Source organism: Poromitra crassiceps (assembly GCF_964638095.1).
Source record: "Poromitra crassiceps genome assembly, chromosome: 23".
Lineage (NCBI taxonomy): Eukaryota > Metazoa > Chordata > Actinopteri > Beryciformes > Melamphaidae > Poromitra > Poromitra crassiceps.
This window is the reverse complement of record NC_139639.1, coordinates 14,356,908-14,371,217: the sequence shown is the minus strand read 5'-3', so window position 1 is coordinate 14,371,217 and position 14,310 is coordinate 14,356,908. Positions and strand designations below refer to the sequence as shown.

The 14,310-nt window shown below is 41.8% G+C and overlaps 1 protein-coding gene across 1 annotated transcript; it reads left to right on the top strand.

The window, feature by feature from the left end:
• The first annotated feature begins 5,218 nt into the window (after positions 1-5,218).
• On the top strand, positions 5,219-12,589 carry LOC310797047 (uncharacterized protein). The gene is made up of 6 exons (XM_083659324.1): positions 5,219-5,231; positions 5,667-5,745; positions 5,872-5,889; positions 6,005-6,139; positions 7,734-7,873; positions 11,007-12,589. The coding sequence occupies exons 2-6, from the start codon at positions 5,676-5,678 to the stop codon at positions 11,235-11,237; spliced, it is 594 nt and encodes a 197-aa protein (XP_083515450.1). The 5' UTR covers positions 5,219-5,231; positions 5,667-5,675; the 3' UTR covers positions 11,238-12,589.
• The last annotated feature ends 1,721 nt before the right edge of the window (positions 12,590-14,310 follow it).

The window sequence follows — 14,310 nt, the reverse complement described above, 5'->3', positions numbered from 1 at the left end:
GAATCTCAGTTGAATGTCAGTGGAACACTCTTAATCCTCCGACCTCCTATCATTGCAAGAGTGACATTTTCTTATGTAAACATAATTGCATAAAAACAGGTTTAAACATAATTGAGCAAAAAAAGTTTTGTAACATTTTCTTTTCATATCTATTTAGCTGCCACTGACGTGCCACTAGCCAGTGTCTCTCTTTCTCTCTCTCTATATATATCCCAGTGATGATGTCATTAGTGATGTCTGAAGTATGCCATCAAGAAGCAGCCAGGGCGAGGCCACGCAGCGGCCGAGCTGCGTATGCGAGCTGCAGGGCGGACGAGCCCGCACAGCGGGCGAGCCATATGAATCGAGTGCGCATAGCGCGCTCGATTCCTAGTATATATAGAAATACTGTAGATCTAACTTTCTTATGTTTTGTAGGAGAATGATTGTTGAAGCTGTTTTTCTCTCTGTCTTGGATTATGGCGATGTCATTTATAGGGATGCCTCTGCCTCTACTTGCATTTTGTATGAAAAAATTGGGTGGTCTTCTCTATCTCAGAGACACAATAAGCATTATGTATTTCTTTATTTGCAAGGCCCTTGTGGGAAAGCTACTTTCTTATATTACACCATGCTAGATTGGTCCCCTGGAGTCTGGACCACATCACAATCTGCTTTTGCTCTGACCACCTGGAACTCTTTGCAGAGCTTGGGCATTTTAAATCAATGATGCTAACAGGGACTTTCACTTTTATTTGCACTTTTTAATTGATTTGTTTTATATCTTCTTTTATTATCTTTATACTTGTTTTAATTGATTTGTTTTATATCTTGGATCTTTTTATTATCTTTATACTTGTTTTAATTGATTTGTTTTTATACCTTGTATCTTGTATCTCAAATTAACTGTACTAACTTGTTTATTTGATTGTTTTCTTTAATCTTGTATCTTTTATTATTTCATAGCCTATATATTTTTATATTCACCATCATTGTAAATGAGGGAGAGGGATTTCTTCAAGTTTAAATCAAGGTAATATATTCATATTTTGTACTTTTCATACTCTTTTCTAACATTTGTATATCAAGTTAAGTCATACAATGCTATAGATCAAAATAAGCACACGCTAACAAGCCAACTTTATTCAGAGAAGGGTCTGTCTGCAGACCTCAAGAGAGAGGCATACCTTTGTGTGTGTGTGTGTGTGTGTGTGTGTGTGTGTGTGTGTGTGTGTGTGTGTGAGTGAGTGAGTGAGTGAGTGAGTGAGAGAGAGAGAGAGAGAGAGAGAGAGTGAGAGTGAGTGAGTGAGTGAGTGAGTGAGTAGTCTCAGAACAGACGAGTTGCCATACATCATGTACTATATAGCTGCATTCGCCGGATATAGATGACACAGTCTGTTTTAAGAGACTAGTGAGTGAGTGAGTGAGTGAGTGAGTGAGTGAGTGAGTGAGCGAGCGAGCAGAACCTTCTCCGGCCACAGCTATGCATACGTAACCTTGCTTGCAAGCAGGGCCAATTTTACCAACGGGCTTACCCGGGCTGAAGCCCGGGGCCCGGGACATCAAGGGCCCCAAAAAAATAAAAATAAAAAAATAATTGGGGGACCCTTGATGGTTTTTTTTTGGGCCCCCTGTCCAGGGTCTTCGCAAAAAATGTTTTTTTTACTGACGCCATTCAATTTTTTTTGCAGAGTAATAACATCCACTGTGAGAGGGTGTCCACCCGCTATGCCGACCACTCGCAATGCCGACCTTAGGTTTAGGCGTGGGGGGTGGGAGAGGTTAGGTTTTGGGTTAGGGTCTGGGGGAGGTTAGGTTTAGGCATAGGTGTAGTGCCGGTAGAACGCGGGGGAACGGCGTTCCCATACTTCTCCAACGGGTGTTTTGTGTGTGTCAGTGTGTGTGTGTGCATGTCGAGCCAATAAAACGAGTGAAACTTGGCAACGTTGTCATTCGTCCTATATTTAAGGTGGGCTGAATTATTCACACAGCATCAACTCGCGGCTTGAAGAAAGAAGGAAACATTCCACCTTAACTATATTTAAGGTGGGCTGAATGATTCACACAGCATCAACTTGTGGCTTGAAGGAAAAGGAAACATTCCACCTTAACTAGCTACAGCGCGGGGGAAACCTCAGTTTAATAAAAGCTATACTGAAACAGCTACTGGCTTTTTCAGCATCAAAATATTTCCCCCCCCCCCAGTAGCCTACCTCACTTTAACAAGTAAAGATGAAAAAGGCAGCCAAACATCCTTTCATTTTTCGGACAAGCTGTTAAAAAGGTACGTTTACAAGCATGAAGAAACTGTTAAAAGCGTGTTTCTTTTCAACGCGGTTGAATCAAAAGTTAGCGTTAGTTGCAGAATTCACCACAAAATTCTAAAAATGCCGGCCGCCACCACAAAATTCTAAAAATGCCGGCCGCCACCACAAAATTCTAAAAATGCCGGCCGCCGTGCCAAATGATAATCAATGCCTTGTGCAACTTGTGTGATCGCTGGTTGAGAGATTGTTTAGCTGTTTGTGTTGATAACTGACTCTGCTGAGTCTGCTCTGCTCTGCCCATATACGTCTTTTAGTTTCAGAGTTGCAAATGTCATGGGCTACAGGACGAGGACACAGTTAAGTCATGTGTCAGTGACAGTGGTTTGCAGCACTTGAGGAATCCGTGACTTTGCTCGTTTAATTCGTTGATATAAGCGATTGCCCGAACGATTAATTAATAGGCTACGTGAACGTTAGCGTGTGTGCGTGCATGGGGGGGGGGGTGGCTTTGTTGGGACCTGTGCGTGTGCAGGTGTTCCCCATATAGGTGCGTTCCCCCACTTCTCTAGATAGCACTACACCTCTGGGTTTAGGCGTGGGGGTGGGAGAGGTTAGGTTTTGGGTTAGGGTCTGGGGGAGGTTAGGTTTAGGCATGGGGGCTGGGAGAGGGGAGGTCGGAACAGCGAGAGGTCGGAACAACGACATGGAACCCTGTGAGAGGGCTCCCGAATTTATCGTGCTTAGGGCCTAGGGCTTAGAAAAGGAGAAGATACTGAATAATGACATCACAACAGTATAATCCTAATGTTGATTTAAAATGAGATATTCCTTTAAATACGGCTAAAAAAGGTTAAAAAAAACACCCAAATTGAGGGGGGGGGGGGGGGGCCTGCAGAGATGAATAGCCCAGGGGCCCATGAAGTGTAAAATCGGCCCTGCTTGCAAGATGGATAACCTCGCGAGATCAAAAGAGAATCTCGACGTAGTGAAACGTATGTGGAGCTATACCGTCCATCTGGCAGCGTCAGGTTAATGTCAGGTTAATGCCTACGTGCGACCGGGCTGAAACTTTCAGGAAGTGTAAAGAGCAGGAGCCGATTTTGTAATTAGGTAATTGCCCTAATTACCTAATGTGATGTCAATCGAGCGATGATGTCGATGTCATCAGTGATGCAATCCTTCCTGGCTGCGAGCAGACTGGGTGGGTCTCAAACGCCCGGGAGGGGCGGTGTCCAACTCCCACGGGGGTGGTTTTACTGGTAAGAAGTTTGTTTGTTTGTTTTTGTTTTGTCTATTCGTTCGTGCATGATTGCTTAGGATGCTTATGTAGCGTTAGGCAACATGTTTTTATTTCTACGTGTGGGATGTCTTGCTTGATATGTGCATATGTGTTCGGGGGAGAAGTGATTGCCCTTGAGAGTGGGTGTATCAAGTAACCAGTATCAAGACATTTAGGTCAGTGCTGCAGACCTTACTGCAGACGGATTATATATCGGTGCTCTTGTAGAGGAAGCTGGCTTGTTGACCGCAGTGGAGGTAGGAAGACGCGTTCGAATAGAATTGACAGCTTTGATGTGGAACTATGATTACTGAAACGTTTGCCGCAGCAGACGGGCAGTCAACGATTTGAGCAATTTCCGTTTGCAGCGGAAAATTAGTTGGGTGGGGATGGGGGTGGGGTTGGGGGGGGGGGTGTTTGGTTCAAAACTTTACAGAACGAGACATTTGACTTTTAGCTGTGACGTGCATGGTGGTCGGTTGGTCGCAGAATTAAAAGTTTAGCTGTGTTGTAAGTAACTTGTATCCGCGTGACCACACCAGAGACCAGAGTACAGTAGCCTACAGGTGAGTGAGTAACGTTATTGTACATATCTCAAAGGCGGCCTGTTCAAACCTGTAGTTATTTTGTAACACAACCATGTATTTATAACATGCTTCTCTTGGGTGATCCATCGTTTGGGGCCGGGGGGTTGCAAATTGTGTCAGCTAAATCTATAAAGTAATGAACCTTCTGAAAATATTCTTGCTGAGTAAGCTAGACTAGTAACGTGCTGCCTGAGCCCTTCTTGATTTTTTTTTAACTTGTGTTGATTGTATCTCTTGTTTCTTTTTATTCTTGATTGATCTGTATTGTTTATTTGATGTTATGTGTTATTCCTGTTTTCTAAGACCACATGTTTATCCCTTGGATTTTGTTGTCTTTTATATCCATAATAAAATCAATCAATCAATCAATCAATCAATCAATCAATCAATCAATAATCAACCAGTTGTAAATGTACATCGGTGGCTAAGTTAAACAGAAAGCAGAATATTAAAACAGATATTATTTACTTGATCACAGGAAGTTACACTTCACCTGTAGCATCCTGCTCTGTGGTTTCCTGCTCTTTCTGTAGACAAAATGTGATAAGTAATGATGAAATGGATACAAATTGAGAAGACCATTCCTAAAATTGCAATATTGTTACTGGCCAAACATGTCATTCTGTCTTGTATGAAGATATCAAACTTACTCCAGTAAAAAATCATACGTTTTTGGGTAGTTGCTGATCAGCAAACATACATGCCTCATAAAACATGATTACAGTCTATTGATTCTGGCACTTTAAGAATCTAGATAATCCACCAAGCAGCAGATCTCTTTTAAAAATCTCTGTTTTAGTGTGTAAGTGTAAGATTATGGGAATAATGTGGACCTGATATAAAAGCAGAAATTGTATTGAAATAATTGCTGATTGGATTAATGTCGAGTGGACCCTAACAATTAGTCAAATGTCCTCAGTCATGTTACCAGGTAGGCTATGCATTGCTTTCTGATAAGCAAAGCAGCATTGAACTGGCATGTTTTTTAAATGTCATTTGGTGCAATGACACTGTGGACACTGCTGTAAAGTAGGCCTAATACTTTGATCTGTGTATATTATTCCAAAAATCATTACATCATTGTTACCATTTCTTTACAGGGGAGCTGAAGCTGCAAGGGTGAGCTGCCTGGAAGGTGCATGGAAAGGGCTTACTGCTGAATTCATGTCACTTTTAAATCACAGGGTCCACATACTGTAAATCCAAGTACTCCAATTTAGAATACCTAGGTAAGTGTCAACATGAAAGACCTCTAGTACTCGAGTCATAATGCAACAAAGTTCAATCTCTCACGCACCAAATAAAGTACAAAATGAACAGCTGAATGATATGATAAATGTGTGCTGTATTTGGGATATATTTCACTTCAAAGTTATGTGTTCAAACAGTGGCACCCCTGTGTTAAATATTTGTAACAGTATTCCAAAACCTCAAGGATTCCTTGACAGGTCCCCCATGAAAACGAGGAATACTATCATTGTATGAATTAGAAATTGTCCCAATCACAGTTATATTCTGGGTAAATATTCTATAACAATTTTGTCTTATAACCAGGTATACCTGATGGCTACCAGCAGCTGCTCCACTGCTGTTACATACTGTACATACTGGGAGGGTGGATTCTATTTTATAGGTAAAACTGATTAGTTACTTTACTCTTTCTCAACAACTTCATGGGCTATTTTCAATAATATTGCACTTGACTGAAACTAATAAAATGATTTGCTCTTGTTTTCCAATGCCCTACGTCTATGTAAAGTGGGCGACGGTACTACAGGTAATATAATTTTTGAGTCATTTATTTAGTTTTTGTCTTTATCCATTCATACAGTACTGTGTAATGGGATAAACTCACTGTGGTTATTATGACGATGTTTCTTTCAAATATGCAGACATTGAGTCAGACACTTTCGAAAACTCAAAGAAATGCTCAGAAAATTGGATCAAAAACAAGAACGACGACTTTCTGGTTATGGATGGAATGCTACTGTTTAAAGACTTACCTCAAAGGCAAGAAAATGATCCTGGTAAGATGCACCAATATAGACTGAGTTTCACATGTATTTCTACAGTGAGTCGTTGATCATTTGTTTTTATTTGAGGCTTTGTTGGTGAGCGTGTCATTCAGTGCAGTGTTGATGGTCTTAAAGTACAGGCAGGTTCAATTTAAAGGGCAACTAAACCCCCAGGTCTGAACTTAAGGGGACAGCTCACCCTAAAATCCAAAAGACATATTTTTCGTCTCACCTGTAGTGCTATTTATCCATCTATAGCGTTTTGGGATAGTTGCCTGAGTTTCTGCCTTCTCTTGAATACAATGGAACTGGATGGCACTCGGCTTGTAGCGCTTGAAGCACCAAAAAATACATTTGAAAAACTCAACAGCACTCTCTTTCCAGAAATCATGACCCGGTTACTCAAGATAATGCACAGACTTTGTTGTGAGCAGTTTCATGTAGGAACAATTTTCTTTTGCAGTCTCATGTAGGAACTAGCTAGCAGCTAGCGGGTGTAGTTCGGTCAAAAGAAAATAGTTCCTCCATGAAACTGCTCATAACAAGGTCTGTGGATTATCCTCAGTAACGGGGTCATGATTTCTGGAAAGAGAGATTGTTGTTGAGTTTATCAAATTTATTTCTTTGGCACTTTGAGCACCACAAGCCGAGTGCTATCCAGTTCCATTGTAATGGAGAGAAGGGAGAAACTCTGCGGCCGATATCGCCAAAACACAGGCAACTAACACAAAATGATATAGATGCATAAATAGCACTACAGGTGAGAGGGAAAATGTGTATTTTGGATTTTAGGGTGAGCTGTCCCTTTAAACTCACTGCATAATTTTGAAAGATGCAGACTGAGAGGAGGGGCTGAGGAGGGGAGCAGGGTGGGGAGGGGGAGTGGGGTGCAATCGAGTCGATGCTCGCACATGCGCGCCTGCGAGGTGACATTTGGGCAGTGACTGACTGCGCTCTGGGAGGGTGCGCGTCGCAAGTCTTTATTATGCCTTACGCTGGCTCAGGGAGTAAAATAATCTAACAGTACAATCTAGCTAACTACTCGACTCAATCGCTACGTTCACCTCCTCTCCTCAGTCTGTGTGCCGACTCCAGAGCCGTTGGTGTGTGTGTGGGGGGGATATGGGTTGGTGACGTGAACTTGACTCATTACATCGACTTTACCAAGATAAGAAACTCAATTTCAAAATCGGGTTTCAACCAGTAGAGGGCAGGCGCTATGCATAAAGTCATAAAATATGTATAATTCAAACATTTTGCCGTAAAACGTGAAGATTTTGACTTGAATCCATGTGGCATGAGTACTGATCACGGGGTTGAATTCATGTGGCGGGAGTACTGATCACAGGGTTGTTAACGGTTGCAGTGAAGAGGTTGAGGATGCTACTGCTGCCCAACAGCCCTGAAGGAGTACAAATGTATGTAGCTTTGTAGCTGATTGTGTGCTAGATGAGTCTTTCCTATGCAGAGTAAGAGCCTATGTGGACCGAGAATGTAGATTTGACTCATCATATTTTGCTTTTTTAACAAGTTATATTTCTTATCATTGAATGTTTATCTTCTCTTACATGCTACTTTTCCCCTTGCTTGTCTCCTTGTCTTGTAGGCTGTAAATTCAAAGTCATAACCTACAACACAAACAAAGACTATGGTCGAGGGAGAGCAGTCATACTCGTTGCCAAAAATGATTGCGAGGAAGTGGTGGTATGCTGCAAGGGGGAGGGTGAAGTTAGTACAGAGACACTGGTGAGTAGCTATAAATAGTCATTCAAAAAGGTACTTTTGACGACTTGTAAATCTATGTCTGTTTATGTTCCACTAGACCAGTGGTTCTCAAAGCTTTCTGGCTTCAGTACCCCATTTCCCTGATTTCTGAATCCAAGTACCCCCTTTTACCCGACTCCAACATTTTGCTTAGAAAAGGCCAAATGGCAAGAGAAAACTATAGCATATGACACAATGAATGACAACCCACCTTTTGAAGAACATTACATTACAAAATAAGAAATCGAATTAAAGTGCAATTAGTGCCTATTGTGCAGATTTATTTCAGCATTTCATTTATTTTTGTGATTTATTCTTACATTTTTCCATTTTCCCCCTTTCTCTCAAGTACCCCCTGTAGTACCTCCACGTACCCTGGGAATCACTGCACTAGACTGTATAAAGCTGTTTAGTCTGAGCCTTAAAGAAAAATCCATCCTAAAACATGTGAACATGAAAATTGCTCTTGGTGATATTGGTTTCTGGTCCATTTTGTAATTTTTCATGGTGGTGGTTTTCCCCCATGGTGCAGCGCGCAGCCAAGGGCCTCATGAGGCAAATTCAAGTCAGTCAGTCAGTCAGTCAGTCAGTCAGTCAGTCAGGTAAGGCTTTGTGTGCTTGGTGAGATGGCCTCTCGAGGGCGGCCTTGACTAAGAGATCAGCAGTGTTTCTCATACAGAAGTAGTGTTGCACGGTTTACCGGTTCCTACCGTCTACCACGGTGCCTACAGCAGCCCAGCTGCTTTAAACGACAATACTGGTGTTGACAGTAATAGAAGGTGCCAAATCATTCAAAACAATAAGCATTTTGCTTTTAGGAGTATTGTGCCAGCGTGCAGCGCTGTTCCAAAACGTGTCAACGTGTGTCGTTGCCTGGGAAACGCACATCCCATAATAAAACTGTTCGCATCGCATCCCATAATAGTATGATGATACTTGGGATGCCATTGCAAACATAGATGTGAACAGGTTAGCTAAAACTTCAGCGTCGCCAGCGACGGCCCCCACCGACGGCCCCCACCGTTGCGGTCAGGGTACGTTTCGAAATCCCTCCAGGCCTGAAAGATTTTCTAGGGGAAACTGGTATATATGTGTGTGTGTGTGTGTGTGTGTGTGTGTGTGTGTGTGTGTGTGTGTGTGTGAGGAAGAAAGAGAGAGAGAGAGAGAGAGAGAGAGAGAGAGAGAGAGATAGATAATTGCAAGGTGTAAGCAAGGTGTGCTTTGTTTGAGCCTGTATTGCATAGTGCATATCTGTGTTCTTGAAGGCTTTTTGATCAGAAGATAAGGGCAGTACACCAGACAGCTCCCCGGTACCTGCAATCCATGGTCAGGTTCCAAACCTCTCACCGCTCCCTTCGCTCCTCCACCAGTGCAGGTCGCCTCGCCCCTCCTTCGCTACGGGGGCTCAAAAGTCGCTCATCCCGATCTCGACTCTTCTCGTCCCTGGCACCTCAATGGTGGAACGAGCTTCCACCTTCGGTCAGGACTGCTGAATCACTGCCGATCTTTCGGAAAAGACTAAAGACACACCTTTTCAGGCTCCATCTGGGCCCTTCTTGATCTAACTTCGTTCTCTTTCTTTCTTTCTTTAAAAAAAAAAAAAAAAAAAAAACTAACCAAAAAAAATGTGTTATTGTAAGTCGCTTTGGATAAAAGCGTCTGCCAAATGACGTAATGTAATGTAATGTAATGTAGATAAGGCACATGTCTCATTTTAGTGTACTTGTTCAGCTGGTGTCAGCAGCAATGTACACTCTGGATGTGAGTTCTCTGATTGTGTGACAGGCCCCCCCCCCCCCTCCTCCCACCCACACACACACAAACACACACACACACGCACGCGCACACACACACACACACACACACACACACACACACACACACACACACACACACACACACACACACACACACACACACACACACACACACACACACACACACAAAAATGGTAGGCAGATGTGCTTGGTTGGGGTGGCTTTTGGTGTTTTGCGGTAAAAGTGGCTCTCCTATTGACTTTGTCCTGCCAGTGCGGCTCTCATCGAAGAAATAGTGAGGATCACTGCCTTAGGCAAAAATACGACGGTATTGCGGTATTGGCCACCTCTATAAAGTGCTATGGTAAAATCACTGCGTAACTCCAAGGTAACTTGACACAGCTATCGGATACAGCAGCTAGCTAGACACAGCCCACAGCTGAGGCTGCAACAGCAGGCAGCTGAGCATCAGAGCATGAAAGCTAGATTTTCCTCGGTCCCACATGTAGTTTTGGGCGCGCCTCTAAACGAGCCATTTGGATTTCTATAACTTTGTGGTGTTACAATACAAAGGTCAGCTCATTACCATTTAAAAATATATATATACGAACAAAGTGTTGTTTTAGAATTTTTGTTTGTTCTTTTTTCAAAGCAGTTGAGCGGTTGTCATTGTTTATTACCGGAGAGGTTTGTCACTTCGCATGGGAGAGGAAAGCGACCGCCACTTCATACAGAGGAAAACAGTCGATTTCAAGCAGTGCGCTCCAAACGATAACGTTATGAAGACGCGTGCGGTGGAGCACCAGAGGGCGGATATTTTAATTGCCAGCTCAGGCATAGCACCGAAATGAGGCAACGACATCTGCGTTGCAATTTGGTCACGGACCGGTCCAGTCATAGAGGAATTGGTGCCATAGTGCGACTGGGACTGTGTTTTGTTACCCAACCCTAGTTGTCATATTAAAAGTTTGTCTGTAGAGCAGAGAGAACAAGAAATAAATATGCGCTGTCCAAGGTGCTGAACCATACCAGGTAGTACAAGCATAAAGGGATTAAATGTAGGCTACTGTCAAATTCCCTTGTTGAAATCCCTTCTGTTCCTTTATAAGAATGTTGGTAGTTGCAGTAGGTTACATTCAAAATGACAAAAAAAGCACGACCCAATTTTAAATGTAGTAGTTCCACCAAGCTACTGCAAAATGTGGTTAACCTACCAGTTTCATTACATGTAGTGAAACTAGTGAATTCGACCAATCTCCTCTGTCCCTTCCTGGCTATGTTTCTTTCCCATGGCTGCCATTTTTCCTCCTCTCTCATCCTGGTTTCCTTTATGTGTGTGTGTGGTTCTTTTTTTGTAGGCTGTTCCAGACGAAATTAAGGGCGATGGACACGAGGCTGTGTTCTTCCTGAAGGATGTCAATGGAAAAACTTCATTCAAGACGATTGAATCATCACTCTACCCTTCTCACTTTTTAGGATTTGGGAACGATGCTAATCCTTGTAAAAAACTGATCTTGTGTAAGAAGGAAGACAGTGATAAAGTAGATGAGGGTTGCTTCCTGCGGATGAAATCATGTGAAGGTAAATGATGAGTTGATAACAGGATCTAGGTGTCACTACATTGTTAAGAGACCCACCTTTTCGGCGACAAAATGATTTTAGGAAGTGTTTATTTAAAGAAAAAGTATCACCCTATTTGTTTCAATAATCAAATTGAGTATGTGGGCTCTGTCCACTGTTTGTTTCAAGTTCTGTGTTCGGCCACAGCTATGCCGTTTTACATGCGATTGGGCTGAAACCTTCAGTGTGTGTAAAGGGCACCCGTGTGGGTGATCTGACGGAGCCGGATTTTTTAATTAGGGTAGATTAATTGCTCTAATTGCCCTAAGGCTGATTACCCTAAAGCTGAGGCTATGGGGATTCTCTATTCTCTATTCCAAGTCTGCGCCGATGCCCTCTCTCACCACAAGAGGAGCGACATCTTATCATGGAGTCATATGCCAAACTTAGATGCCATGCCATTTGCTGAATAAAGCTTGCTTGTTAAATGTTACCCACGGGTCTCTCATGCTTGATTGTCCCTCTGACCAAGGTTTAAGCATGAAGATCCAGTTATGTCACCCTACGAAATATCACTCCTATGCGTCCTCGCCCCCCTTCCTCCATATTCTCAATATCCAGAACAGCTAGATTGATCCCCCAGGAGTCTGGACCACAATCACACACTGTCTAATGATTGGCTTACACTACTGCTCTGACCGCCTGGAACTCTTTGCAGAGCACCCTAAAAATTTATACTTTTAGTATCCCTTGGGCATTTTAAATCAATGATGGGACTTTCACTTTTATTTGCACTTGTTTTAATTGATTTGTTTTATATCTTCTTTTAGTATCTTTATACTTGTTTTAATTGATTTGTTTTTATACCTTGTATCTTGTATCTCTAATTAACTGTACTCACTTGTTTATTCGATTGTTTTCTTTTATCGTGTATCTTTTATTAATTGTGTATATATTTTTATATTCACCATCATTGTAAATGAGGGAGAGGGATTTCTTCGAGTTTATATCAAGGTAATATATTGATATTTTGTACTTTTCATACTCTTTTCTAACGTTTGTATATCAAGTTAAGTCATACAATGCTATAGATCAAAATAAGCAAACGCTAACCAGCCAACTTTATTCTGGTGAGGGAGGCGTGAACAATGCACTTTTCTTTACCACATTTCATTTTGTGTGTAGTAATCTGAAATGACTGATTAATTGAACTGAAATAACAAATTTCCTAAACTCGATGCAGCAAGCAAACACATCAACACTGTAGAGACAGAAGTGATGAAATGTGAGGAGAGACTGAGACCAAAGCTAATATCTTATAAACTCATCCTGTACCTGTGACTGTCAACAATCTTCCCAGCAGTATAAAAATAAAGCTTTGCTGTTGTTGATACCTGCATGCTAGCACTGTTTTTGTGCAGACTACATAAAACACAAGTTAGTCAATATTTGGAGGTGGCACAATAAGCCAGTGAAGTAGTGAACAAATCACTAAATGCACAAGAGCATTGATTCCATTAAATTGGATGTAAATATTATATGGAGTAAAAGAGAGATAGTGAGCATACAGTATATAATATTAGGATCAGTGTCCGAAATTAACATTTTGCCTCTGCTAGTAGCCTAAAAATGTATAGTCAGAAATAGATCACCCTACCTGTTTACAATGTTGTTTCATGTATTGAATCAATGTGTTAACTTCCTGTAACAGGAAAATAGAAGGAAGTGAAAGCTGCTCTGAGACTACCGTGCCGGCCACGCTGTCTCCACAGTCTACAACTATTGTATGTTAAAAGTGTGCAAGTGCAACTGCATAGATTTAGATGAAGGCTTATGACATTGGATTACTCCTAAACTAAACAGTAAAAGTAGCTCATATATTTGTGCATTTAGTCGAAGAAGTACTAAGTATAGCAATATAAGTGTGTTGAACTACTTATTGAAGAAATGCTTCTTTTTTTTTTATCCCACATCAAATTTATATGAAAAGGCTGATTTTTGTTTTCTAGGGACTTTGGATCACTCTTAAATTACCCATAAAAGTAGTTCATAGTATTTGCGCACGTAGTCTAAGAAGTACTAAGCACAACAGTATAAGTGTGTTGAACTACTTATGGAAGAAATGGGTTTTTTATCCCACATCAAAGTTAGACGAAAAGGCTTATTCTTATTCTCTAAACCTATTATGGTTTGCTAAGAAACCTATTTCGCACTTGCCTCACATATTCAACAACATTTAATATATGATGTGTGTATTATAATGTTGTTTTACTTCCGCTCCAAGCAGCACGAATAGACACTCATCAAAATCCAAGCGGCTGCTGGCTTGACGACGGGAGTAACGCGTAGAAAACGCCTATTTCATGCAGTGGTGTTGACCTCTGTAGGCTGTTATAACAGCCGCCACAGCGTATGACTGGTACTGTTTTCACCTTGTGTGTCTGTGTGTCATCAAGGCAAAATGTGGTCCTGGAGACATTGTAGCGGGAACTACAACAGAAGCCGTTTTGAGGTGTTTACATGTCTGTCTGTCTGTCTCTTGTCGATAAAATTTGTGAATGTGATAGCATGACAACGTGCAAGATGCAGACACAAAACTTTACAGGTGTGTAGTCGAGATCACAATGAAGGCCGAGTTTGAAGATGGGTGTGGTCCATGCAAGGGGGCCGGAAGTAGGGGGGTAGGCAGCAGGGAACGGGCCATTGTCCCCTGCCCCCACATACACTTTACGCCCCTGGTCCACATTCATCTGCAACTGGTGATGATCTCTATAGTCTTCATTTTTAGTGAACCTTTCGTCTCATAATTAGTAATAGACAATTAGTAGATGGAGATAGAGGAGAATCCGTTGCACAACGCTAACACTTTCATCAAAGCATTTACAGTTCCAGTTCCTTCACTCGTCTTTTAGCAGCTGATGTCATGCAGCGGGGTAAAGGTCATGAACATTTTCTTACCCATCTCTGTCCAAGTTGTAGAGACATTCAGTTGGACCACAGGCTATATTGTCCATCTAGAGTCAGACTATTGGTGGATAAGGTCAAGACTCCTGTAAAATTCTAATCAATACCTGTATGTAAAGCTTTATGTTTTGCCTCTTT